The 26,036-nt window shown below is 41.1% G+C and overlaps 1 protein-coding gene across 4 annotated transcripts in view; it reads left to right on the forward strand.

The window, feature by feature from the left end:
• The first annotated feature begins 203 nt into the window (after positions 1-203).
• Positions 204-26,036, forward strand: part of LOC125905718 (mediator of RNA polymerase II transcription subunit 13-like) — a 98,810-nt gene continuing 72,977 nt past the window's right edge. For 2 of the 4 annotated variants that reach the window (XM_049603887.1, XM_049603890.1), the window contains exons 1-2: positions 204-1,629; positions 21,016-21,253. In XM_049603887.1, coding sequence (XP_049459844.1) covers positions 1,558-1,629; positions 21,016-21,253 — 310 coding nt within the window. In that variant the 5' untranslated portion in view covers positions 204-1,557. The remainder of the gene's footprint in view (positions 1,630-21,015; positions 21,254-26,036) is intronic. The other 2 variants (XM_049603886.1, XM_049603888.1) reach the window with 1 other exon arrangement.

Raw genomic sequence — 26,036 nt, forward strand, 5'->3', positions numbered from 1 at the left:
CGCAATAATAAAGGAAGTGCTGACTGTCATCGCGCGCGACAGACACGGCGTCTCCAGTGTCGCATCCAGTCTCATATCAAAGATACTAAACAGTACTGTAATCCCAGACTTTGATCACGTGAGCACAAACTTGGTCAAATGGGAAGGCGAGTCTCGGTAGTACGCTTCCGACCGCCATTACATTACAATGCGTGGTGGGCTGGACGATCGTGCGCGAAAAAATGCTCCAGCGGCGCTGCGCGTAAAGCAAACAGACACAGAGGGTGAGGATGACACACTCTCAGGGCTGCGCGCACACTTATTTACCAATATAATAACACGCTCCCAGAGACAAACAACGAGCAACGAGTCGCTGCTGAGGAACCCGTGCGCATGTTTTGAGGATTTAATTCAATAACCAAACCGAGAAGGAGGAGGATTCGCTTTTAAATGTCGTGCTGGTTTAGAAAAGGAAAAATCTGCAGCATGCAACATAGTCTTTATGTCAGCGATCGGCGCCAGACAAGGACTGTCACGTTTACTTGAACTGTAAAAAACATCAGATTTTTTTGTGCAAGATTGAGGCCGCGAGAGGACGTTTCGTAATGATATAAAACTGAAAGGAAGGAAGGATTTTTTTCGGTCTACAGAAGCCTGCTTGTCGTTTTCCTGCTGGTGGAGTGTAAGAATAGTTTTTCTTGTCTGAACGCTTAGACTCATGATTCGGGGGGTTACATGGGAACCCGCTCCACTTTTGTCCGCCCTGCCACGGAGGAACACCCCGGCTCCTTTTCCTCTTTTTTAACCAGCGACCCCTTCGTCTGCGGTCCGTTTAATTGAAGAGCAACAGAGGGATTAAACATTCCTGCTCGCAGCGCCTGTTTGTGTGAGGCAGACTGGGTTACATTGTGAGAGGAACGGTTGTGGTAAGAAAGACGGCTATAAATAGCTCATGCAATTCTCGAAAACTATCACAAGTGGTGCATCAGCTTGTGGAGCAGACGGAATCCTGCATGTAATGTCTCCGCTTTAATTGTTTTTTTGCAGAGCGTGTTGTATTTTTAAAACAAGTTTTGACTCTTTTGCATTTTTTTGTTGTTGTTGTGTGTGTTGTGGGGCTGTTCCTCGGCCGCGGAAGAAAAAAAAGGAGTCGTTTCCCCCCATGGATTATGCTCATTTAATGATGAAACTATCAGCGGAAAGACTGATATGGAAACAGGCTGATCTTCCTCTGTGTGTGGATTGAAATGGATACATGTCTGTGCTCTCCGCCTTTGACAATGATCACATTTGGAATCGCCTGACCTGGTTTGTAACAATGTTTTGATCCCCGCGCACGCTTTGGATTTACATTACAACATTATATCCGCTGGGGCTCCATGGATGCATTTTGCACTTCTTCTTTTTGAATACGCCCATTCCTCTGCCCGACCATCCGATCGAGTCTATTATCTGGACCTCTTGTGAGGTTAGAAACCTGCTTGTTTTGGGAAACCGATTTGTCAGCCCTGCTCGGTGCTTGATACCGATGTAGGATTTCGACATGCCCAGCGCTGACGACCCCAACGGCGGACGATTATGACTACAACAGCGAATTGGGTGGCTAACGGGGCAAGCCTTGAGGACTGCCACTCCAACCTCTTCTCTCTGGTACAGTATCCCATTTAATCGTCACAGACACGCGAGCCCAGTTGTGATTGACAAGTCATAAGAGCGAGGGAGGCACGCTTAAATGTGTGTCTGCTGTGCAAAGGTGAACCAATAGCTGATGTTGTTATTAGGTAATCATTAACACGGGTTAATGGTGCGAGAGAAAAAGCACCATATTTCACCTTTAAGCCTGTTTATAATAAGACATCTCAGTCTAGAGGCTAAAATCAACATGCCTTTACAAAGAATAACACTTTAGGATCTGATTACAACCTAAAAACTAATCTCACATCGCTTTAAGTACAATTTCCAAATGCTACCAAAATAAACCCACCACTTATTCTGGCATGTATCTGCAGCTTTGGCATGTATAAACAATGGATAAATACATTTTTTGTCCTCGTCAAGTGCACATTGCTTTGGCCTCCACTTGAAATAATCATTTGACTGGAAATCGAGCTGGAACTCTGTTGCATTGCCAAGCAACTAACTTGGAAAGAAGGCGTAGGCCCTTCTGCTGCCTCTGTCAAATATTTCTAAAGCCAGAGAATAAAAAAAGCCTCTCTGATCTCCAGCAAATAATAGTTTAACATGCTGATCCACTAAAACGGCTCACCGGGTTATAAATTGGAAGATCATTTAGTGTGAATGTGAAGAAGCACACAAAAGCTAATATATTTCAGATGAGAATTGATGCCATAATGATGTCTCCTAGAGAAAGGAAGGTTAATAAGATTTTGACAGACAGCAGCAAGCACACAGCGGAAACCCCACTTTCACACTCTTTATCTGAAAAAAGGTGTTTTTTGGACTCCACAGGCAGTATCATTTTTGCAGTAGTCACCGGGTTTTCTGAGGGTGGAGGAGATTGAGCAGTGTGTTTTCACAGTTTTCATCCTGCAATCAGCGAGTTAACTGTCCTACTACAACAGGCAGCCAAGTGGAAAGGCATGCGGTAGACTGAGCTCAGGCGCAGGCTGCTGAGAACCACAACAACATAGGGGTCCTGAGGGCTTTTTAGGTGATCATGCAGGTTGTCCACAAGCAACAGCAGCCGGCCTGTGTTGCACTACACAGGTTACACCAAAGCTAAAGAAACATGTGTCACAGAGTATGGATTTAGATACTTAGAAACTAATATCTTTAAAAATTCAAACAAAGCACTTGCAGTTCTTCCCTCTCTTGTGTTTGAGTAGTTTTTGTGACTGTAAGCAGAAAGAAACAGGATTCAAAACACTATCTGAAGCTATTCAAAAGCATCTTGTTTGAATTTCTTTGCACTGACGCTGAAATAAATCCAGCAGCGCTCCAGTGTCTAACGTCTTAAATTTTCCCTCTGTCACGTAACAGTCAAAAACAGCGATTACGTCTCTGTCAACATCTCAGCCGAGGTTATTCCCTCGTGGAACAAGCTTTCATTCACTCGCCCTGGCGTTGTTGGCCATCGCGCTGGCCCCTGTGAACATCCCTTTCAAACCGAGGGAGAAAGAGACCATCCATCAGCTGGCTTGTTGAGAATATTTATGACTGGCCAGTGCCACAGCGGTTGCTCACTGGCAGGGGCTCCTACAGGGAAGTCCAAGACTGAACAAAACGCTAATGACACACAAAGTGTCCTGGTTAGAGGATACGGCTGAGACAAAGAGACAGGGGACACAGACAGGAGGATGCAGATCACACCTTGATGTTGGGAATGAGACATTTGTGCATGATAGTGGAGGCTGAAGCGCAGTTATTATCACTGGAATCAGGTGTGAGTATTGATCCAGCAAAAGAAGACTTGAAATAATATGTATTGTACATGAATTATTGCTCGGTTATGATTTCCTGCATGCATTTGACAACTTATTACTTGTGTCAGTGCTGAAAGGATTAGCTGATTAATTGATTAGTCAATCAAAAATGATTTGAGAACAATTCTGATGATCTATAATTAAGCAGAGATTTTTTTTGCCAAGGAAAAAAACGCCAGAATTCTGTTTTCCAGTTTATCAAATGTGAGAATTTCCTGCTTTTAAGTGTAAGTAAGTATTTGGAATAGCTTTTGGGATTTTGGCTGTTCAGCACCTTTGTTATCAGGAAACTGTGACAGGCATTATATGGACTCCAAAACGGAGAAATATGGACATTTAGAGTTCCAAAAATGACAAGACTACGACCTCATTTGTTAACTTTCTCCTCCAGGTCATGCTGGCTATCTTCTTACATAAAGGTCTCGTGGCTAGCTGGTGAGCTCTCTGGTCTGACAGCCTATTAAACAGCATTCCAACATACACTAACCTCGTCCCTCACACAGATTTACTGGCTGTTATTGCAACCCGCATCAATAAAAAAGTACCTTTTAGAAAGCACAAGTGCCTATACTGTGGGACTTTATGGGGATGCAGCGGATTATTGTCATGTGCTCTGTGAGGCCGGTGTCACACACTGGAGATCGCTGCCATCACACAACCCACAAAACAACTGTCTTTTGTTGCTGGTGATCATCCATCTGTGGCAGAAAAGCAAACGAGACCCTTGTAAGTGGGAGAAAAGATCCCGAGCTGGTGTGCTAAGTTGAAGTGGCGGTGGCGGCGGTGGAGGAGGAGGGAAGGGTGGAGGACAAGAGGAGAAACAGAGGAATGTTTTCAGCCGAAGGAGTGAGTGAGGCTGCAGCGGAATCTGTTTTCATTTTAGGAAAGTATTATGACTGATGTGCATTTCCTGACTGCTAGCCTCAGCCTGTTTGAGAGAGAAACAGTGAGAGTGAGACAGAGCAGGGGAGAAAATTAAAGAGGGAGGAATGTAATGAGAGAGAAGGAGGAAGAAAGAGTGAGAGAGAAAACAGTCATCGTTCTGTGGACTGGGCCGGTTCTCATGACGCCGACTTGAGCCAGAGTCCCAGCCTGAATGTGAAATGCAAGGAGACAGTCGAGAGCCTCACGACGCAGGAAGCCTCAGTGTGTGTGTGTGTGTGTGTGTGTGTGTATGTGTGTGTGTGTGTGTGTGTGAGTGTGTGTGTTTGTGCATGTATTGTAAACACTGTAAACCATCTAGACTCGGGAGACAAACTTCAAACACCCATCACATTATACACACACAGACAAATACACACACGGATGAATTCACCAACATGGGGAGAGGAATAAAATAAACACCCACATGCACACACAAACATATGTATCACAAATGCAACACGCGCGCACATGCTGAATCTCACACTCGTGTTTTATCTCCTTTATCTGGGTTGTGAGTACACCCTATATCCCAAGGACGAAGGCTTGTATAAACATAGGTAGAATGCAGCGCCCTTAATTAAAGGACTTCCTCTGTCCCCTCGACAGAGTGCAACACTGGTAATTAAGTGTCCTCAAGTGGAGGTCTAATGTGATCAACTAAGAGGTGCTCATTAGCCAAACTGTATTCCAATAGAGATCTTGCATATATAATAATGATGCTACTGTCTGGCATGGAAATAAAGTGCTAAGAGATGAGGCTGAGGGAATACCATTAACAGCAGTGTCTTGATTTATGGCAGGTGAGTGGCCGTGCCTTGTAAGAAGAAGCAGGTAATCAGGGACGGTGCCTTTTTAATATTAGGCTGTTTGCATTTCCTCGTTATTAATGGTGGTGGATATTGCAAGGATGCTTAGGGATGAGGAAGAGGCAGCGGTTGGATGAAGTGTGTGTCATGATCAGCCGGAGCAAAGAATCAGTCGAGATGGGGGTTATAAAGGGCTTGGCACCATTTGGCTGATACGATATCTCTAAGTGTTGTGACCGATAACAAAATAATATTGTTTTTGATACCTTCATCTTTTTATTCATGTAACAAAAGAAGGCAAATGAAGTTCCCAAATCTTAAAGATTGTGTAAACTGGGGCTAAGTGGTGCAGAGAAAATCAAATATCATGATATTTTTTACACAGCTACAATACTGTAGGGTTGCCTATTGGTGCTTTCACACTATGAGATGTGTAAATATTATCAAAAATGTGGATATAATGACTCAAAAAAATCAGAAAATTACATAACTTTACTGTAATGCAGCCTTTAAACCAGGAAAAAAATGACACTTATGTTATTACTGGGGCTGCCCCCAAATAGTCGACCAAATGTAAGTCAACCAGAAAGTTCATTAGTCGACAAGATTTCATTGGTTACTTAGTTGCAGGAAGAAAAAAAAGTGAAACTGTTAGGAGCTGTGACTTGTAAAAATAAATCAAAACAGAACAGATACAGGAAATGGCCACGCTCAGCAGTCAGACAGAAAGTCACATTAATTTCCAGGGCTGGTACCTGTGGTTATTCCACAGGCTAGTTAATAACATGTTGGGCAGGAAATCCAAAGTGTGGGTTCATTTTGAGAAGGTGAGGGACGAACCCAAGGTGATATGTAAACTCACCTTCATTGGTCGACTACAAACATGACGTATCATTTGAAACATGTAAAAAGCTATATGCCTGTTAGCCACTTAGCACAATCATTACTGCTTTGCCGACAGCATCATTAACAGGCAGCTCGCTCAGTGTGTGACGTGCAATTGTAGATGAAATATAGGCTTATATTAATGAAGGTTCATTAGTACGGTTTTGTATTTCTCTGTAATGTAGCACAGTATTAACAATGTAATTTAATAATTAAATTTACATTGAAAACATGTGACTGACTAGTTTACCAGTGGCCCTAAATGACAACTACTGGTTCACCAGGAAAATTCCTTGTCAGGGGGGCAGCCCTAGATATTATGATATCCACAGTCTAAGAAGATATTTAGTCTTAAATCACAATATTGATTTAATATAGATATATTGCCCAGCCCCTTAATAAGCTACATGTTAATCTGGCTAATACATTGGATATATTGCATATTGTTGGTATTGGTGTATATTTATACACTGGCGTCCTCCAACCCATACAACCAAATAAGTCGGTTATTCCTACGCTCTATTACGACCCACAGGAATGTTTCCTAAATTAGGGCCTCTACCAGTGTCACACCTAAATGACAGAATAGGTTGAAGCCCATATGACTGTTAACGTTTGCAGGTTTAAACGTGGTTGGAAACAGTTGCAGTTGCACCAAAATTACTTTAGAAAAAAGATCATGTTCTGGCTTAAAATAAATAAGTTTGTGACTACAAATGTAGTTAAAATAAGTCAACGTTGAGTTTTGGCTTCACATGTGACACAAACAGAAGTCTCCTGGGTGAAAGTCCTGTATTTCATGACCCCTCCATCCACCTCAACTGTCTCTGTTTACGGACTTTCTTGCTCTTTATACTAAGTCACCTGACTTCCTCCTGTGCTCCTGTCATAATTACTACAGCCACTCAAGGTTATCACCTAACACTAATGTAACTATGGGTTGTAGTAAGCTGCATATATAAACAACCTATGTGGTCATATGTTTCTCATTAATAAGTAACACATGCCCATAATGTAATTTAGAAACAATTTTGCCATGACATTTTTTTTCCAGAAGAGAGAACGGACAGGTTAATTTCTCAACTGTAAATATCTTGGTCCCAATACTTGGATGAAACTTATATAAAAAAAAGAAAAGCTAATGCATGTTGTGGCTTTATTTATCTGCAGTGAGGGTCCAAGGACAGAGGGACGTCACATGCTGTAAAGCCCTCTGAGGCAAATTGTGATTTGTGATATTGGGCTTTATAAGTGAAATTGAATTGAATTGAAGAATTGAATTTATTAAGAAAACAAAGACCAATGGCAAATATATAATTTTTGGATTTTTTACTGGCAAATAAAACACAAGCAGCTGTATGCAAATATTGCCTATAAATAAAAAAGTGAAGGCTGGCGATAATCTATATTTTCGTTATAATTAACAATTTCCAAAAACAGGGTTCCAAATATAAACATTATTTTTAAAAAAAGCTTCATAATTTCCAAGAACAGCTGGGCACTGTAGTTTTTAGCAAACGTTATGCAAACAGTTATATATGGTGAATTTGTTGGGGACTATTTTCTGCCACAGGTTTGTGGGCTATATTTTTTCATTGTATGGAGGAATGTGTCACTCAGGTCAGTGCTGTGGCTCACTGATGTGTTTTTAATGGTTTTTGCACAACAATAGAGTTCAAACTCTGCTTCAGAGACAATTACTGTTAGCAGGATCAATATATTGTTATTTTTGGTCTTTTCATGGGATTTGTTTACACTAAGAAGATTATAGATTATCACCAGATTTATCCTTTAAAGCCCCCTTTAAAAGAACTATCTGATGAAAGATAAGATGATAGGAATCATCACCGAGAATCTGCCAGCTGTTTGTAAAAGCCACAAAAGTGGAGTTCATATTGAGATATCTGAGGATGACATTGAAACCATGCCAACGTCCTCTTGCACAAGGAGAGGATCAGTCCAGGTTTCCAAGGCATCACCCCCCCAGTCTTCTGCTGTGTGCCCAGTGGAGCAGCTCCATCTGGTTGCTTCTCACTCAACAGTCCGCCCCCCACGCCCAACCTGTGCTTTTGGCTCCGCTTGCTTGCAATTTTGACAGCGAGCATTGGCTTCACCTTGAGTCTGTGTGTGGCGCCTCCCACTAATCTGCCCCTGTCACTGCTGTGGGAATCCCTTGTCATCCCAATAGGACTCAACCCTGCAGTGGCCCACCTGTGTGAACATGGCATTCTGTGTGTCAGAAACAGACATACAGGCCCCTGGAATAGTTTGCTGCCATAACAAAATGATTTGTGAACAAGGATTGCTCACTCGTGCTCCTGTTTTTACTACACATCTCTTTTCTATTAAATCGTCCCAGAGTGTAGTCATGGATCTTATCTGAGCGGTAGGCTTGTCAGAGCCCTGCCACAGAGGTGAAGAACGGTTCAAAGACAGGACAGGGAGGAAGGAGGAGGGGAGGAGGGAGGGAACCACCGCTGGTCCCGGAGCTGGAAATGGGACGGGATGGGCAGGAGTATTTTGGAGCACGGTGGCTTGAGTGTGAAATATGTAAGCCCTGCAGTGCCAGCTGTGTTCTATTCTTAGCACCCGCTGGTGTTCCTGCATGTGTGCAGGGCGACAGAAGGCTGAGTGGGAAAAGAGGATTGGTAGGAATGGGCAGTAGCTGGTGCCATCAAGTGCTTGTGATTGCTGGAAAGTTAGCTAGTTGGCTAGAGTATGCACTGAGAGGATAGATAGATTTTAAAGGGGACCTATTATGCCGTTCCTTATTTTTTTTGGTCTTGTAATATTACAATGTCTGCTGTTCATATTAAACGCGGCCAAAGTTTCAAATAATGAGGTTAATGTATGTAAAAGTAATCCCTGTGAGAAAAATCGTCAGACTTGACACTGTTCTGAATTCTCTGTTTCTGTTTTTTTTCTACTTTCAAGACAAGATGATGTCATCTTTTGACATATTTCTTTATATGGTCATCTGCTCCAGGCATGCTACTGCAAGTGTTAACATTACATACTGCTACATGTAGCTACATGCTAACATCAGGGAAACATGTAATCTTGGTTGCCAGTATGGTCATTTCTTCTTGATTTCAGATCATATTCTTGTTGGAACATATCCAGTTGTGAAAATATTGGTTTAGAAGCTTTTACTGGGGATTTTTCACAGTAGAAAGTTCCACTACTTTCCATTGCAGTCATTCCCCAGCTGCAGTGATCATGCAGAGATGTTGAGATATGAAAGACCTGCAAACACTGACCAATCAGAGCAGACTTGAGCATTTTCGGGAGGGAGGGCTTAAAGAGACAGGCGCTAAAATGAAGCGTTTCAGGCAGAGGGTGTTTTTTTGAACATTAAAGCATGTAAACACGTTCTACTAGAAACCTAAAATACAAGTATAAACTGGAAAATTAGCACAATATTGTAAAACTTCAATTAAAAGCCTAGACTGAATTAAACACCTAGTCCCTTTTACTAGCCTGGTGTAGCTACACACTTTGACAAATAATGGCCTGTCTTTGGATGAATAAAACCACATTGTTGACTGCCCACTTGAGCTAATGTTAGCTAGCTGCTGAGCTTGTGTATACAAATACAAATGTTTAAACTTTTGTCAGTATGGAGATGGTACACATTGTTAGCTCGGTTGATTTCGTTTCTACTGAAACCACAAGCACCAGACAAGACCATTAGTCATTCAGATTTACCGGCATGACAGAAAACAAGTGGTGACTCCCTTCTTCAGAAGTGGTCATAAAGTCAAAATATGTGTCCATTTCCTGATCACATGGAAAGTTATTTATAATTCTTTAGTCCATGAGGGTCCACCCATCAAAAGAATCAGTGTTTTACATAAAAATGAATCCAGTAATGAATATTGTTTTAAAAGGATAAAGTGGTGTCATATAGGTATTCTGGGTGCTGTCAAACAAGTGTCATAACATAATTGATGTGTTATTCAAAGCCTAATTTTTATACAAGTTATATTCATACTGCTTTGAATAATGTATTTGATGGCATTTCCCACCTTTGCTGGGCAACAGTTTAGTGTAAAAGGAATTAAAGGCCTGTCCCATGTAGACGTCTGTCCCTAATGTATGCCTGTTGAGTTCAGTGGTTTAAACAAATAATAGCCCGGGCTACTAATTGAAGTTTTACAGTAGGTCCCCTTTAATGTGGTAGCTGGTTGAGGTGAAGCTAATTGTATACTTTACTTATCCTGTTGGGTACTCAGCATTTATATGCTGCAAAAAAAACCTTCTTAAAAGGACACATTTATTAGTTATTTAGTCATTTTAGCCAGTTTTTAATACACTATAACTCCGAATGAGGGATCAGCACTCTGTAATCAAGAAAATTACACTTGTTTCTTGATGATTAATGAATTCATGACACCTGATTGTTTGGATAATGAATATTTCTCTATGAAATGAAGAGGAGTAGCAGTTTTAGGCAGGGAAACATCAAAGTTATTTTGCACCAGAGCTGAATTTAGTTCTGTCTCCTGTAGTAAGACACAATTCCCTGAAACGCTGGTATTTCTCCCCTATGGATTAACACAGTTTCCCTCCAAACTATTACATTTTAGATGTGTGCCGCTACACTCCCTCTGATCTGAACCCAACGTCTGAAGCCTTGTTGTCTGATTGGTAGATAAATTCCAAAAAACAGATACGGCTTGTGTTCGATAATGCTGCTGCTCTCTGTGCCATCACAAGATCTGTTCGCAATCTCTTCACCTGACTGCAGACACCTTGACAAAGAGAATTTCTTTAAAGGGAGATACTGCCCTGCTTGTAACTGGGCAAATATTTTCTGCAAGCCAGACAGCTTTGCCAATATCATGGTTGGCTGGGATTCAATTGCAGTTAAAGCACACTTAGGTTAAAGGGTGTCTTTTTAGAGCCGCAAAACAAGGGGAGAGAGAAAACATTAATGTTGGCTGCCGCGCTGTTGCAAATTCTAATTATCATGTGTTCATGTTCCATTGAGAGATTATCTGCGACCAATCAGACGGGTACTTGATGAGAACAAACACATTATGTGCAGACTGTTGATTCACAGCCATTTGTGGTGCATTGATTCTCCCTGCGCTGCCAAACGGCGCTCTCTCTCATCTTGAATTAGGCAGACACCCATGATTTTTCAGATGCTAATGAAAATTTGTACAGCTCAATTTCAGTCCTGGCTTGCCTCACAGAATAAATGGACTTTGCAGTATAAAAGTGAGGCACAAAGGGTTTGATAGAGTATTTACCAGGCATGACTGAGTGAGCATGGAGCTGCAGGGCTAAGTGTTTCGGCAGGGCGGTGTTGGCAGAGCTAGGAACATGCCATGGTACCATTGTATCTGTTGTAGAGAGTGAACGGACAGGAGAGTAGGACTTGAGTGGGATTTATATAAAGCTGTGTGTGAACTGTGTTTCGAGAAGTGCAGCGGACTTCTAGTGTTAAAGCTCTGATTGGCTGCCACTCCCACGTAGTGAGCAAACAACAGATTACAGACAGCAGCCAGGTGAGTTGCAGGTTGAAACCTGTTCAGGTGTGACCTACGGTGGAGTTAATGGCTTGGCCCTGCCTACGTCCTGCACACACAGACTCCCTCTCACACACACACACACACACACACACACACACACACACACACACACACACACACACAGGCAGAGGCATTGCTGCTTTCCAGTTTTTCTCCTTTATATTTTGTTTATCTGGTGTGTAATGAAACAGGGAGAAGTCATGCTGATTTATGCAGGCCTGTCATTTTATCTGAAATGGCATCCCTGTGGAAAAAATCAATGCAGGAAATTACAAGCCAAATTAGATATTTTTCATACAGCTTATGCCCCATTTGCTCAATTTCAGGAACAATCAGACTATTAACTACTTGTAGGCATTTCCGAAGCCTCCATGCAGTGCTAATTGTACAATTACTGCGTTGAATTCTCTCTTTTCTCTCGCCAAAGAAACTCGGTGAGAAATCCCACACTGCAGTGTCTTGCTTCTGGTAATCCCAGGACTTTCCTGACGCATGTATGACGTGCTTGATAATATCTTTAGCCAAATTTGAGCTCATGAATTCCAGCTGTAAGGAACAAACGGAGGTGTAGCTGTGCTCAGCAGAGACAACATACAGAGGCGTACAGTACAAGCCTTTGTGATTTTTAGAGTAAAGTAAGGGACCACAATGTTACATTTCCACTGTAACCCTGGAGACAGAAATCTCAAAAAACTGAATACCTTGCTCAATTCCTATAGATGTTGTATGTTGCCTAGCAACTGCTGTTTTTACTGTTTTTACTTTTTCTCTCTGTCCTCTGTTTTTCCTTCTTTGTGATTCTGTTTTTCTGTCTTTGTCTGCGTCTTTCTCTCATTTCTCCCTCCCCGTGGCTTGTCACGGTTAATTAAGTTACACCAGAGACACTGGTAAAGCAGAGACTGGTTTATTTATTTGCACGTTAATAATTTAGGCTAAGCAGGGCCACTGCTTTAGCCTGTCCCCTAACACTTTAAAAGCAGCCTGACGCTGCAGCTTTGTGTTGTTTTATTTGCCAAGTGGCTGGGGATCTTGTCAGCCCTTTCAGATGCTGCAGTGCCACTGTACACAATGTCTCGCTGTCCTTATTGGTCTTCCACTGCTGTCGCCTCCTGCCTCCCGCCTCTCTTTGTGTCAGGTGAGAAGTCATGGCTTGATGGAGGCTTTCTGCGGTGTGATTGGCAGGTCTATCCGTCACTCAGCCCTGGGGACTCTCGCTGCTCTAATTAGGTCGCTTGGCTTGCTCACCTCCCAGGGCTGGATGCTACAGCAGAACACAGATCAAATGACGGTCCCTTGTTTTGTAGGGACTTGTAAAGGTGGCGGCAGAAGGCAGAGGAAAAGCATCTGTTTAGTGTCTGCAGCCCCAGAGGCCTTCTTTCTACACCTGTTTGGTGCTTTTGTGTCGCTCTCTCTCCCTCACAAGTGCAGTAATGTGCATCGCTCTTCATTTGTGGTGTAAAATGCCAGAGGGGAGCGCGACTCCTTGTGGGTTAATTTGATTTCAGCGGGTTAATTGATGAAGGGGGAGTCGTTGCCTGTTCTGATTTCTGCCACTGGCTCTTCTAACTGGTGACTTCTCACTGCTGACTTAGCAGCTCAGCCACCTTCATTGTCTTTGTTCATATTTGCTTTTTCACACTTGATTTTGTATTAACCTGCTTCAGCGTGCCACTTCTGAACATTGTGCCGTTAAAGTTGTAATCCTTAAGATTTAAATCCTGGTTGATGGTATCTGGTGCTCACAGCAAGTGTGGTTTAGTACAGCAAATGCTCCTTGAGCAGCTACTTTATCAGGAATACAAAAGAGCAACTGTTGTATCTGTTTACCACGCACTCACACACAGTCACCATGTTTTAATAAAGAAGTCATATAATATTTTGCCCTTTCCTTTATGCTATGAGCAACCACCATCTGATTTCATGCCACGAACAAGGCAAGTAATTTTCTGCACAACAGAAGAGAGTTGAAAAATGTGCAAAATGACTCTTTTGTAGATGCTTTAGGACAAATACGATGAGCACTAACCTCTGTGGCAAATAAAATCAAAAAACTAAAAAATAATATATAAATAAATATATAAATAAAATAAAATAAAATTACAAAAATCTTGTGCGTAGGTAGGCAATTAAAATTGAGCGAGAAAATGGCGGACTCCGCCACTAATTAGGGGTTTAAGGATACATTGATATGGATTGAAATAGTGATTCAGTAATAAACAATCCAATACCATCGGTGTCAACTGAAAACACTAATACATATCGTCATCTTTAAGATACATCTTTATTGTAAAATTCCTGTGGCATGTCTGTGTCATCATTTCCGTCCAAGCACATGCAAACAGCACTAGTGGCCTAGTGCCAGGCAAGTAATGGCCAGCAGCCAAGATTAAGACAATGAGGATATTTACTGATATTGTCTCATATTGATCACATGCCCTTAAATTAGATTGAATCAAAATCATATGGCATGTGGCAGACTTTGTGATATCAGCAAATATTGTATTGCTGTCCAACAAATCGATATTATATTGTATCAAGATGCAACTTGCGATTTACACCCCAACCACTAACAATGAAAACTACTATACAGAGAGACAAAAGCAGAATTTAGATACATTGGTGATAAATGCAATGCACAAGTAGTTTCAAAAATGGGGTATAATTTCATGAATATCTTAAAGATTATAACTTTAAACAAAAATGCTGCTGAAACTGCAAATAAGTTGTACTGAGTGTCTGTTACAAATGATTTAATTATACCCTGTTCTTTGACATTAAAAGAGAGTGTTGCATGTGTCTGATAAAGACTCCGAGTCTTATCGAAAGACTTGCAGGCATCACAAGTGATCTGAACACACCCCAAATATTGGCAGCTTGTCAAGTGTCTAAACTGATTTGACGTTGATGAGAAAGCTATGGCACTCTGACAGAATGAGTGTTTCACTTGTGCCAGAGTAGGTAAAACTGCTGATACAAGCTGTCTCTCAATTGCCTAAAGTGCCTCCTTTGTCAGACTATCAGACTGTGAGACTCTTACACTGTTGTGAGACTCCTAAAGAAGTGGCATCTCTCTTAGATGACATTCTCATGCGCTTTCTGTCAACTTTGATAGAGCATGAGGCTCCGCTGAGATGAAAATGTTCCCATCAGCTGCAATCCTGATGGAAAAGTGTCCTTAATAAAGCTGCATATACCAGAATAAATACAGTTTTTCTTATTGATTTCTCTCTTAGTTAGCTGCATGTATTAAATTATTACTAACAGTCATTTGTTGCGAATGTGAAATTACATGCCTTTCTCTGCTCCGGGCAGCTGCGCAGCCTTGTCTATGTGGAAAAAGTCCAACACAAACATACATTCAGCTGCATGTTGGGAAGTTTAAGAGGTCCGTTCAAAAGGTCCCACAAGTTTTTTTTGAGAAAGAACAGGAGGAGCAAAAATATTTTCAGTCTGCAGAGGCATTCCTGCAAAGTGCATGTCAAGTGTGTTTTCCTCTCAGCTCTGCTATCTAAGTAGCGGAGGCTTCCTCTGCATTGTAAAGCTCCTGGGCTTAAAACAATATGCAGTATATATATGGTATGTATTTGTGTCTGTCTTTTCAGACCTGCAGTAAGGCATACCTCTTTATTCTCTCTTCTGTCAAAGTCGCACGGTTTATCCAGAACTTTTTGTTTGAGCAATGTATGCCAAAGATTAAAGTTCTGACTTCCATATTTCCTTTTGATTACAAGCACATGTCTGCTGCACTGAGGTTGACCTCTGGTTGGGATGCAGATTATGTTTTCCAAGCCTGGGCTCAGTTCACTGTATAGTCAGGAAATTATTTTTAACTCTCTGGTTTTAAGTTCAGGTTCCTATTTTAAATCAATTTTCAAAAAAAAAAAAAGTACAAAAGCATGTAAAGCAATAGAGAATCCACCGACACTGAGAAGGTGATTTTAATAGAATACTACAAATAGAGTGCAATCTTCCACCTCCTCTGTGCTAACATAAAAATATTCAGGAAACATAAGGTTGGCTGTTATCTTTGCTCTGTTTACCAGACAAAAAAGACATAAAGAGAGGAATAACACAAAGGCGAGAGGGAGAGCGTGAGATACTCCTGGGTGTATTCAATAGGCATCCGTGACAGTGAGAGAGTGCTGAGAGATGAGAGGGAGAGTGGAGACAAGAAAGATAATAGAGGTGAGAGTGAGGTCAAAGCTTCGGTCTGTCTTAGCAATGGGAGGAAAAGCTCTTGTTTTTGGTCCTGCACTCAATCAGAGATTGAACCAGCTAACCAACAGAACAAGGGGGCTTGCAGGAGTGCTGGCTTTATTGACAGCGAAACAAAATTCGCCGTCTTTTTCCTTGACCCCTTCACCTGTTTTACCCCATCGGTAGTTTTTAAAGGAGACAGAGACGGCTGCCTGGAATAATCGTTGATTTGCTCTTTCGTGCTTTGAAGGGAGTCGAAGAAATTGCTGCTTCAGGTGCATATTTGCTCTGCTCTTTGCCTGCCATCTTGACGAACGTGGCTATAGATTCACTGTCCTACCAAGCACATCATCGTCATCATCATCACCGCCGCTAATGGCACAAAAGGACTCAAATTCCTCTCAGATTAATGAGATTGAAATCCCAATTGGCTGACCCTTTTACTGCCTTTACCACCTAAAACACTACTTAAACAGTCAGTGCATGGTGTAATTTATCCACTGATTGATGGACATTTGCACACTAAATCTATTCTATCCATATTATCCAACTTTAAAGTGCACTTAAGCATCTTTCACCCCCGATTCTTTTATGACTAACAATGAAAGAACTACAGCAAAAATGATTAAATGGTGTTTTTATTTGCGTGACAGGATTTTACTCACAACACTGATTTGTCACCAAAGTCGCAGAGATAATAGCTTGACACGCTTGACAGCTTTTCTCTGCTTTCTCTTATGTGTTACAAGTGATAATTTATTCATACAAATATAACAATTTGCCGTGTTTTTAGCGCTGGTATTACCGCGACTCCAGGGACTCCATACATGTGGATGCATATGTGTTCATATGGGACAGAAACACCCACTGAAACACAGCTGTCGTCACCGACAAATAACTGGACATCAGCCGGAAAATATGTCTGCCTCCTGATGCATGTCACTGTCTTTGAGCACTTCTGGTCTGCGCATCATCACAGCTGCTGTGCGTGACGTCTGTGTATGTGTGTGCGTATGTGTTAGTGTTTGTGTGCGGGCATGTGTTTGGATCTGCCTGGGAGCATGTGACTGTAGCCCTGTTCCTCTTCCTGCAACTGTGCCTCAGCTAATCCTCCACAGGAGTACAGCAGGGTGTTAGGTTAGTGCTTTACACATGGCCAACAAATACACAGCACCTGTGTTTGAAAGACATAGTGCAGCCTCTGGCCATTTAGCGCCATATTTCACCTGAAAATACAACGTGTTATCGGAGAAATATTAGACTTTAAGCCATATTTCTGCACTAGAGAGGGAACAGATTTTGCCTTAAAGCCTCCCTCCACTCAGAAATGTGTTTTGGTTATTGTTACTGCACTTGAATGTTTGACCTTCACCGTGCAGAATAATGTATGCGCGGTTTGACGCAGTAAGGGGGATATCAGTTTCTCTCTGCTCACCTTAAATCTCAGTTTAAGGCATGTACAAGCATGAGTTGACAGTGCAGTTAGTTTGGAAGCCGATCTGTAACTTGAATATGATGTGGCAGTGCACACGCACTGAGAGTGCACTTATCAGTGAAGCAGGAGACATTTTTGTCCAGTAGTGAAATAACTTAACTACTGGGTGGACTGCTGTGAAATTGACATTCATGATCCCCAGAGGATCAATCCTGACTTTTTCTCCAGCACATTTGGGTTGAAATGTCTTAAGAATTATTGGATGAATAGGATCAGGATCTCTCAACTTTTCATGTAGCAGCATCATGAAGTCAAAAATTTCAGTTTGTCCAAAGCCTTTGTGTGTCACTAAATATCTTTAAATTGAATGACTTTCCCATCAACCTGTGCTGTACTATGTAGGGAAGTGTAGTAGGGCAAGGCATAAGGGGAAAAGAGGTGATTTTTTTTTTTTTTTAATTTTGCATTATGAGAATAAAGTTGAAATGTCAAGAATAAAGTTAAACCTTTTTATTGTTGGTGCCAGGCAGAGGAAAAAATATTCAGAGGAGGAATTCAATCGTTTTTTTTAATTTTATTTTTGAGAATAAAGGTGAAATGTCAAGAATTAAGTTGAACACAAGAAGGCACAAGAAAAAATAAATCAGAGTGGGTAGATTTTGTTTTTTCAATTTTAAAAAAATAATGTTGAAATGTTGAGTATAAAGTTGAATTTAAAGAATAAAGTCAGATTTCAAGAATGAAGTCAAACTTTCAGTAATAGTAGCAGGCATAACAAAAATAAAGCAGAGAATTTTTTTTTGTATTTTGGAAAATAAAGTCAAAATGTTGAGAATAAATTCAAATTTCAAGAATAAACTTGACATTTCAAGGTTAAAGTCAATTTTTGGAGAATGAATGAAACTACTAATGTTGGCACATATGGCTGCCTCTACAAAATGCCCTGAAGAGATGACTTGTTGAAATTGTACTTCAGAATCTGAGGAAATGTTCTCTTTTTTGCACAAACACAATGTGGCAAAGAACTGTGAGGACTTTGAAGAGACTGTGTTGAAAGTTGCGTGTGTTCAAGTTTGAAAGGAGATACCAGACGAGCTTGCAGGAGGCTTGTGCAAACTGAAGTAGCTGGTAATGGACAGATGCAAAGGTATTGATGGTTACATAGTATACAGAGAGCATATGTTGTATTAGAAGACAATTTGATTGACCAGAGGAATTCTCATATATTCTCTTAAAATCCATAAACTAACTATATTAATTATATGTTTAGTGCTACTTAGCAAAGGTGTTAAACTAAGATGGTAAACACTGTAAACATAATATCTGCAACACAGCAGCATGTCAGTATTGTGAGCATTTTAACATGCTCATTTAGCTCAAAGCACCCCCGTGCCTGCACACAGCCTCACAGAGCCGCGAGCATGGCTGTAGATTTGTTAACTTTTTCTTTGAAACACCACATCAGACTCAAATTATTATTCCGAGCAGAATATTTTTATGTCTAAAAACATAACTGGAGGGGATCTTTAACAATCAATTCACCAGAGAGTGTGTGCTGCCGTGTAAAAACCAACAACTGGTGTGCCTTTATTGTGAATATATTTTTTGACATTTCACTTCTCCTCGCCTCCTCGTCTCTGCTCCTGATTCAGTAGCAGCAGACAGCTGTGTCAAACAGCGGAGGAACTTTTGACATTGACTGGGAGTGACGAGGCAGTGCAAGCAGATGTCTTCCTCTTTGCTTTGGGAGAAACAGCATCCTTGACCTTGTCATGGCTAATTTTAGGGCTTGGCTTATCACAGCGCCAATGTTTATATCTCCCATTACACACACTGTCATTACAGGAGGGGCATGCTTGTAATTATGGGTGCATTCTGCTGTCAGGATGTTCCTGGGGGTCACGTGCATACCTCGGTGTACGCTCACGTATAAGATGCTGCAGCTTTAGTGCATGCATAGCTTTGGCTAGATGTTTGATTCGGACACATCCCTGCTTGTTCCCTTCAAACTGAAAACACACACACTCTCTCTACGGTCATCAAAGCTGCGGAGCCTCCCTTTTCTTCATCCACTCAAAGACACTGCAGGCTTTAATTATCTTTGAGCCGCTCCTTTCTACCTGTCCCCATCCCAAAATGGGTCAGTATTTTTTCTTCTCTCAGCTGGTCTTGGATGTCTTGGTGCCCGAGCCAGTGTGCCAAACACGATCCTCACAGCTGGGTGAACACAGGAGAGGAGGGCAGCGCGACACACCGAGAGATTTCCCCCCTGCCTGCCAAATCTCTGTCCTGTTCAACAATGCCTTTTGTGCGCTCGACTCATTCATGCAGAAACACACACACACAAGGACACAAACAAACATGAGAAAGAGTTTCCAAAGCACACACAAGCATCGCAAGGTCTGTATGTTTTTTGCTCATTTGCATATGTATGCTCATTTACAAAACAGGTGGAGGTTTGGCTCTGTCTCCAGCTCATCACTAAATGTATCATGGTGCAGAGCCTCCACGCCCAAGTCCGCAATAGGCAACATAAACACCTATCATCCCATTAGATTAAATGGAGTAGATGTCAGACGCTGGGCCGGGCTCCAACCATTGACCCCAACACTATTTCCTCTCCTCGCGTCTGTCTCACTCTCCATGTCTTGCTCCTATATTTCAATGCTGTCTCTCCTGTAGTAGTTCATTCCCCACATTTCACTCAAGGCCGTCCTTTATGTCTCACCGTCACTCTCCTGCTCTTCTCCTCCACATACTCGTATCTTTACAGCGCCGAGTGAATGAGGTTGTAAGAACACAAGGAGACGTTAACTGTGCTTTAACATTTATACAAAGATCATGGCTGCGTAAACAGGAAGCCAGTGAAAATGCAACACAGTTGGAAAGAGTCTGTGCAGTTATTGATCGAATATTGTCTGATGCTCTCTTTCATGTGAGGGAAATCTATTGTGCACTGAAGTAAAGCACTTCAAGGTTAACACGACACTAACAAGACTCTTATCACAGTATAGATTTACGCATGATGGTTGTTTTATTTTATTTACGGCATGTGAGATAAATGTTGGGAAAAAAACCCCACTGTCATTAACATGCACAGGTATAGAATATGCTACAACAGGAGCTCTGCTGACATAATTTCAAATAATATAAAATTCCATATGACATTTGTGATTGCCAATAAAGAATATTTGCAGTATTGATTAATCTGCTGGGTATTTCCTGATTGATTAATTATTTGTTTGGTCTATAAAATGTCAGAAAATAAAGAGAAATGCCCAAGATGATGATTTCAAATGTTAAACCAACAGAAGAAAACACAAGATATTCAGTTTAGGGGTGTCCTGGTAGCCCATCTGGTAGAGTGTGTGCCACATGTAGGCTTAGTTCTTAGCCTGGCCAGGGTTCAAGTCTGCCCTGAGGCCCTCTGTGCATTGTCCCCCTTTCTCTCCCCCCATTCATATGTCTGTCCTCTCTAATAACTGCAAAAAAAGCTAAAAAAAACCCCACAACAATTTATAGTGATATAAAACTGAGAAAAGCAGCACATTGAATAATATTGAATGAATATTTGGTGTTCCTGCTTGATAAGCGACTTAAACAATTAATGGATTATCAAATTTGACTGCAGATTAATTTTCTGTCGAATTGACTTTTCAGTGAATCAACTAATTGTTTCAGTGTTTGCGTGTGAAATATGAGTGAAATGACTTTATTTGTCGCTGCACATAATAACGGTGCTGTATTAAGGTCGGACTGTTTACAGCAGCTTTAATCATTACTCCCTCTCCTCCTCTTCTCTACAGGCGGAGTTGACAGGCATTAAATGGCGTTGCTACAGCTTCCAAGGCAGTGGGGAGTACGGACCGGTGATCTCGGCCCCGGCCCAAGACGACCCGGTCCTGCGCAGCTTCATGCGCTGCGTGCAGGCCAACCTGCTGTGCGTGTGGCGACGCAAAATCAAGCCAGATGCCAAGGAGCTGTGGATCTTCTGGTGGGGTGAAGAGCCCAACCTCTCCGATGTCATTCATCAGGAGCTGGAAGGTGAGAATGAAAAAGCTTCTCTCTTCTATCCATCTTAATTATTTTTCCATCCCATCGCTCTTCACTTCGGCTTCCATTTCTGCTGTGAAAGTTGAGGTTAGAGGCTTGTACAGTCTGTTTAGTTTTATGGTTGCTTTTTATTATGTTGCATTGGGTTATATAGACTGAGGAGTGATTACATGGAGTCTTGGAGTTTTAGCAGGTTGTATGGCTGAGAAGTGGTGAAATATGTGTTGTGTGCAGATGTACAGCATGAGTTTGGGTTGTATGAGAGGCAAATGAATGTGAGCATAACGCCTGCATGTTATACGGGAGCTGCACTGAGAGCAGGATTCAGTATCATGCAGATTCGAACGGTTTAGTCTCCTGCAGATTCAAGCGTCGTGCTGTTTGTTTAAGATGTGTAGGGCGCATTGATCCAGTGATATATTTGAGCCTCATATAGCACATATCTGCAATGTGTTTGCATTGCAACTCAAGTGTTTATATGCTGCTTCAGGACTATCGCCATGATGAAGCACACGGCAATGGGGGAGATTTTTCTCGCTGGTATTTACAGTGTGCGTGTGTGGTTGTGTTGGTGAAAATTACACTGCGATATCTCACTTGAGAGAGTGCTACTGTCAGCACTATTGTCCCTATTTATAGAAACATTTTCATTATCTCACCGCGCACGTGTGTAGAAGTCTAACATATCGACTAAGCCTCTGGAAGACAGGGAGAGGAGGAAACAGGAGAGGGATTATATTGGGTTTGGTTTAGCAGAACAACAGTCAGGAGGAAAAAAAAGCAGGAATATTGGATGGAGAGGTTGAAGCGATAGTGAGAATTTCAGCCCTCAGTTACCTATTAAAGCTGACTTGATGTGAAAAGGCCTCTCAGGCACTGCAGTAGATATTTGACAGATGTTCTTACTGCTGGTGGGGAGAGCCCTTTACTCAGACTGCACGAGCATGTGTGATAGAGAAAGATACAGTGTACATTTCAATTGAGTTTTGTTTGCATCACTAACAGACGCTACAATAACTTCCTCACTTCCCCCAAAACTGCCAAACATCCGAACTGTGTTTCCAAACATCTAACAGCAAATAGTTATATCATCCAGCTCTGATACGATATGGCCTTTCTGATAATTCTGTTTCATAGTGCTCACTGATCTTTAAAGACGCATGGAGGATGATAGTGATCACACAAACACACACAGTCAGCGTGGTGAGCACTCAGTGGCAGGAAATCGGCATCCAGAAAAAAAAGTATTACAAGAAGCCGCACAACAAGTACGCAGCAGTGTGAAATTTTAGTATTACCTCACCAATTTGCAAGATGTTAGCTGGCAGCCTAAACCGTCAATTATGACTCCCTTTGAGCAGCACACCGAGGCCTAATAAAGTTTGATAATCTGGACCTATTTGATTACATGTTACAGCTATTGATTATGTGGGATTGAAGGTGTGTCACTTGTTTAAGGATTTTGTTGCTGTTTGTTTATATCTGTGTAGACCATGGAGATGTGCTTTGCTTATGCTGACTAAACAAATCAAAGTCAAGTCAGCATTTTTGAAGGGAAAAGAGTTTAAAATAATACTGATACACTTGAGTATCACAATATTATTGTATGTTTTGTGATACTGTATCAATTCTCAAAAACACTGAATTGAATTTTAGTTGCTTACATTTTGTTTTACCTGCAAAGACTTTTATTTTATGGATTTATTTTTCTTATATAAGCAAATGTTAATTAATTTGCTCAGGCTGCACAAAAAGTAATGCTATGATGCTGAAGATTACAGGAACTGTAATAAATACAGTGTCCTGAATGTGTAAAAAAGTATAAAAAAGTAAAAGTTTTTATGCATATGGTTGTTCTTTATACTACAACAGGTTTCCTTAAATTAGATTAAAAATTTTAAATATATTGCCTTGTTTACAGTATCACAATATATCGCAATATATTGCAATTAGTAGGGCTGTACCCAAATATTCGGATATTCAAATATTCGTTTCTATGGGTAGGTATTCGTTATGAAAATTTGGTACTCGATATTCTTTTTTGACATTTTTTTTGGTGCTAAACGTAGTAGATAAATTACCTAAAGTAAATTGCATTGTTAAAAATGTGAAAATATAGTATAGCCTACCAACTGAGCTTGTGCGCACGGCACGCTTGAGCGCATCCGTCTGAGGCTGTGGATCAATGCCAAGTTTTACCACTTTATCACTATTCCCTCTAACTTGTAGCTGTTTTTTCGTTATCTTTTGAATTTAATATGAATTATGGTACCGTTTTTGTCAACGTTTGTTTCCCCCATTTTGTACAATAAATTAATGTTTAAAGTTTCAATAAGTTTCTTTTGGAGTGTGTGACACACGTGTGTTTTGAAAACGACCATTGAAACAGACTGTCACCTACTCAACGCATCAGTACCTTCGGATGCCATGACAGTAATGGCCAATAATGTCAAAATATCATTTACAGACCAATTTAACAGATGATCACTGCTGCCCGACCCGCAGGTCCATTTGCGGGACCCGCGGGTTACGGATCGACCCGCGCATCACTACTCAGCTCAGTCTATAAAGGCTGTATACACAACAGTAAGGCTATAGACATTATATTCTATTCAGGCCGGCAGAACCAGCAGCGCATCGGCTCTACAGTGCACCGCACTGCTGATTAACCATTTTATTGCAGCACAGAGTGTCTGCCAGCAACCAATTACTTACAGAGGCTTCCTACAACTTGTTTCAACGGTTCTGATTTAATCAGTAGACAAATTAAACAGGATGACTAGCCAATGTGAAAATCAAAAGAAAGCATAGAATAATGTACTGAAGGAGACTGTTGTGCCATCACATTTTTTTTGTGGTTTGAGAGCAAAGATCTGGTCGCCGCCGTGCAAAACTCCGGAGTCCGCCGCTGGTTATTGTCGATTGATCGTTGAATATGTTTATGAAATATCAGAGAACTGTGAAAAAATGTCCATCACAATCTCCTTGAGTTTAAGCTGATGTCATCAGATGTCTTGTTTTGCCAGATCAACAGTTCAAAACCTCCAAAACATTCAGTTATTCTCCACTGAGAATCAATCATTTGACTTTTTTTTTTTTTGACAAAACCACTTAAACAATAAATTGAATTCTCAAAATATTACTAATGGACTGTTGAGTCTTTGAATTCAAAGGCGTTTAGTACTTATTTAGCATCACACTGGGTGCTATGGATGGACTGTAGTGATGTGGCGTAATATCTATGAACATATTTCTGCATATGTTTGCAGAATATGAAGGCAACTGGAGAAGATTCTGGTATCGGAAGCATTCTGGTTTCTGTTTGTGGTTGGAGTAGTGTATTGTTGAACGATTACGTCCTGAGCAGCAGGTCAACATTTCGTGTAGAGAATTGACTGATGTCCAATCTCAGAATCTATCGGCTATCGTCTGATGACAGTTTTGCTTCATTATATTAGCTTTTCTTAGTATGTATCTGCGTTCATATACACATATATGTTTGCAGGACTTAGTCAAAATGATTGGCACGTGGAAAAGGAAGTCTTGGCCTGGATATCCGCTGGCTACACTGGATCTACCCAAATACTGTCGGTGGCCCACAGAGGCTTATCGTCCTCAGACCGATAGCTGATGGGTTCTGAGATTCGTGTGGCGGGACTCTTGAGGAGGATTTACTCTACAGCACAACAGATATACAGACACTGACTCACTCTCTCTCTCTCTTTTTCACACACGCACACACACGCACGCATGCACACACACACACACACACACACACACACACGCACTGCATACAATTATGATAATAAGACTTCTTTACTTCTCCTGTAAAATCTTGCAGGTCTCCCTGTACAATTCCTATTAAGCATAGAAAATAGCACTTGGGGTGTGAGCAGGAGTTGATAATTGTTAATTAAAGTGAAGCTGGATTTTCTCCAAATTAGAATCAGATGTAACACAGGGAATATCAGTGTTTTACTGAGTCTTAAAGAGCTACACACCTGAATTTCTATTCACTGCGGGGATGTTTTACGTGTTAGATTTCTCTGTCCCTCATGCCGCCTTGACTCCTCTCTCACCTGTCGGTCTGTTCCTCGTGTGATTTCTTGCTCTCAGTGTTTCGCTGGTTCTCTGGCTGACCTGGTGGCTGCATGAAAAATATCTATTGATGTTAGCTAACCTTGGATGCAGTGTATAAAAGCAGATGTGCAATATAAGAGCTAAAAAAACTTTGATTACGTGAAAAATTGTTGTGTGTCACAAAATATTTGTACTGTTGGGGACAAATACTTACTCAATACTCAATTACTGTACTTAAATTTTTAGGTCCTTGTAGGTCCTCGAATATTTCCATTTCATGTAACTTCATACTTTGTGTCCGTGCATTCCAGAGGTAAATATTGCACCTCTTACTCCAGTTAATGGTAACGTTTCAGATTAAGATCTTACAGAAAGACATGTGATAATCTTGCAAAGTACAGTATACTGTTAAAAGATTAAAACAAGTGGTTGCTTGACCAAAAAAAGCGACCCCTTGTCCCATTTCAGATGTGTATCATTTCTCCTCTGAACTTCTCACGTGGTTTCATTTATATAATTGTCAAAGGCTCAGAGGTTTTTTTTTCTTCTTTCCTCCCTTGTTAATCATCTCTTAAATTTATCTTGTGACCCTTCAGATGGAGCTCAGCCCCCAGTTTGTAAACCACAATAGTTAAATACCCACAGTGGCTATAATTAAAGCTACTTAAATTAGCGCCACCTTGACCAATGCTGT

This window comes from Epinephelus fuscoguttatus, linkage group LG18 (assembly GCF_011397635.1).
Source record: "Epinephelus fuscoguttatus linkage group LG18, E.fuscoguttatus.final_Chr_v1".
Taxonomy (NCBI): Eukaryota; Metazoa; Chordata; class Actinopteri; order Perciformes; family Serranidae; genus Epinephelus; species Epinephelus fuscoguttatus.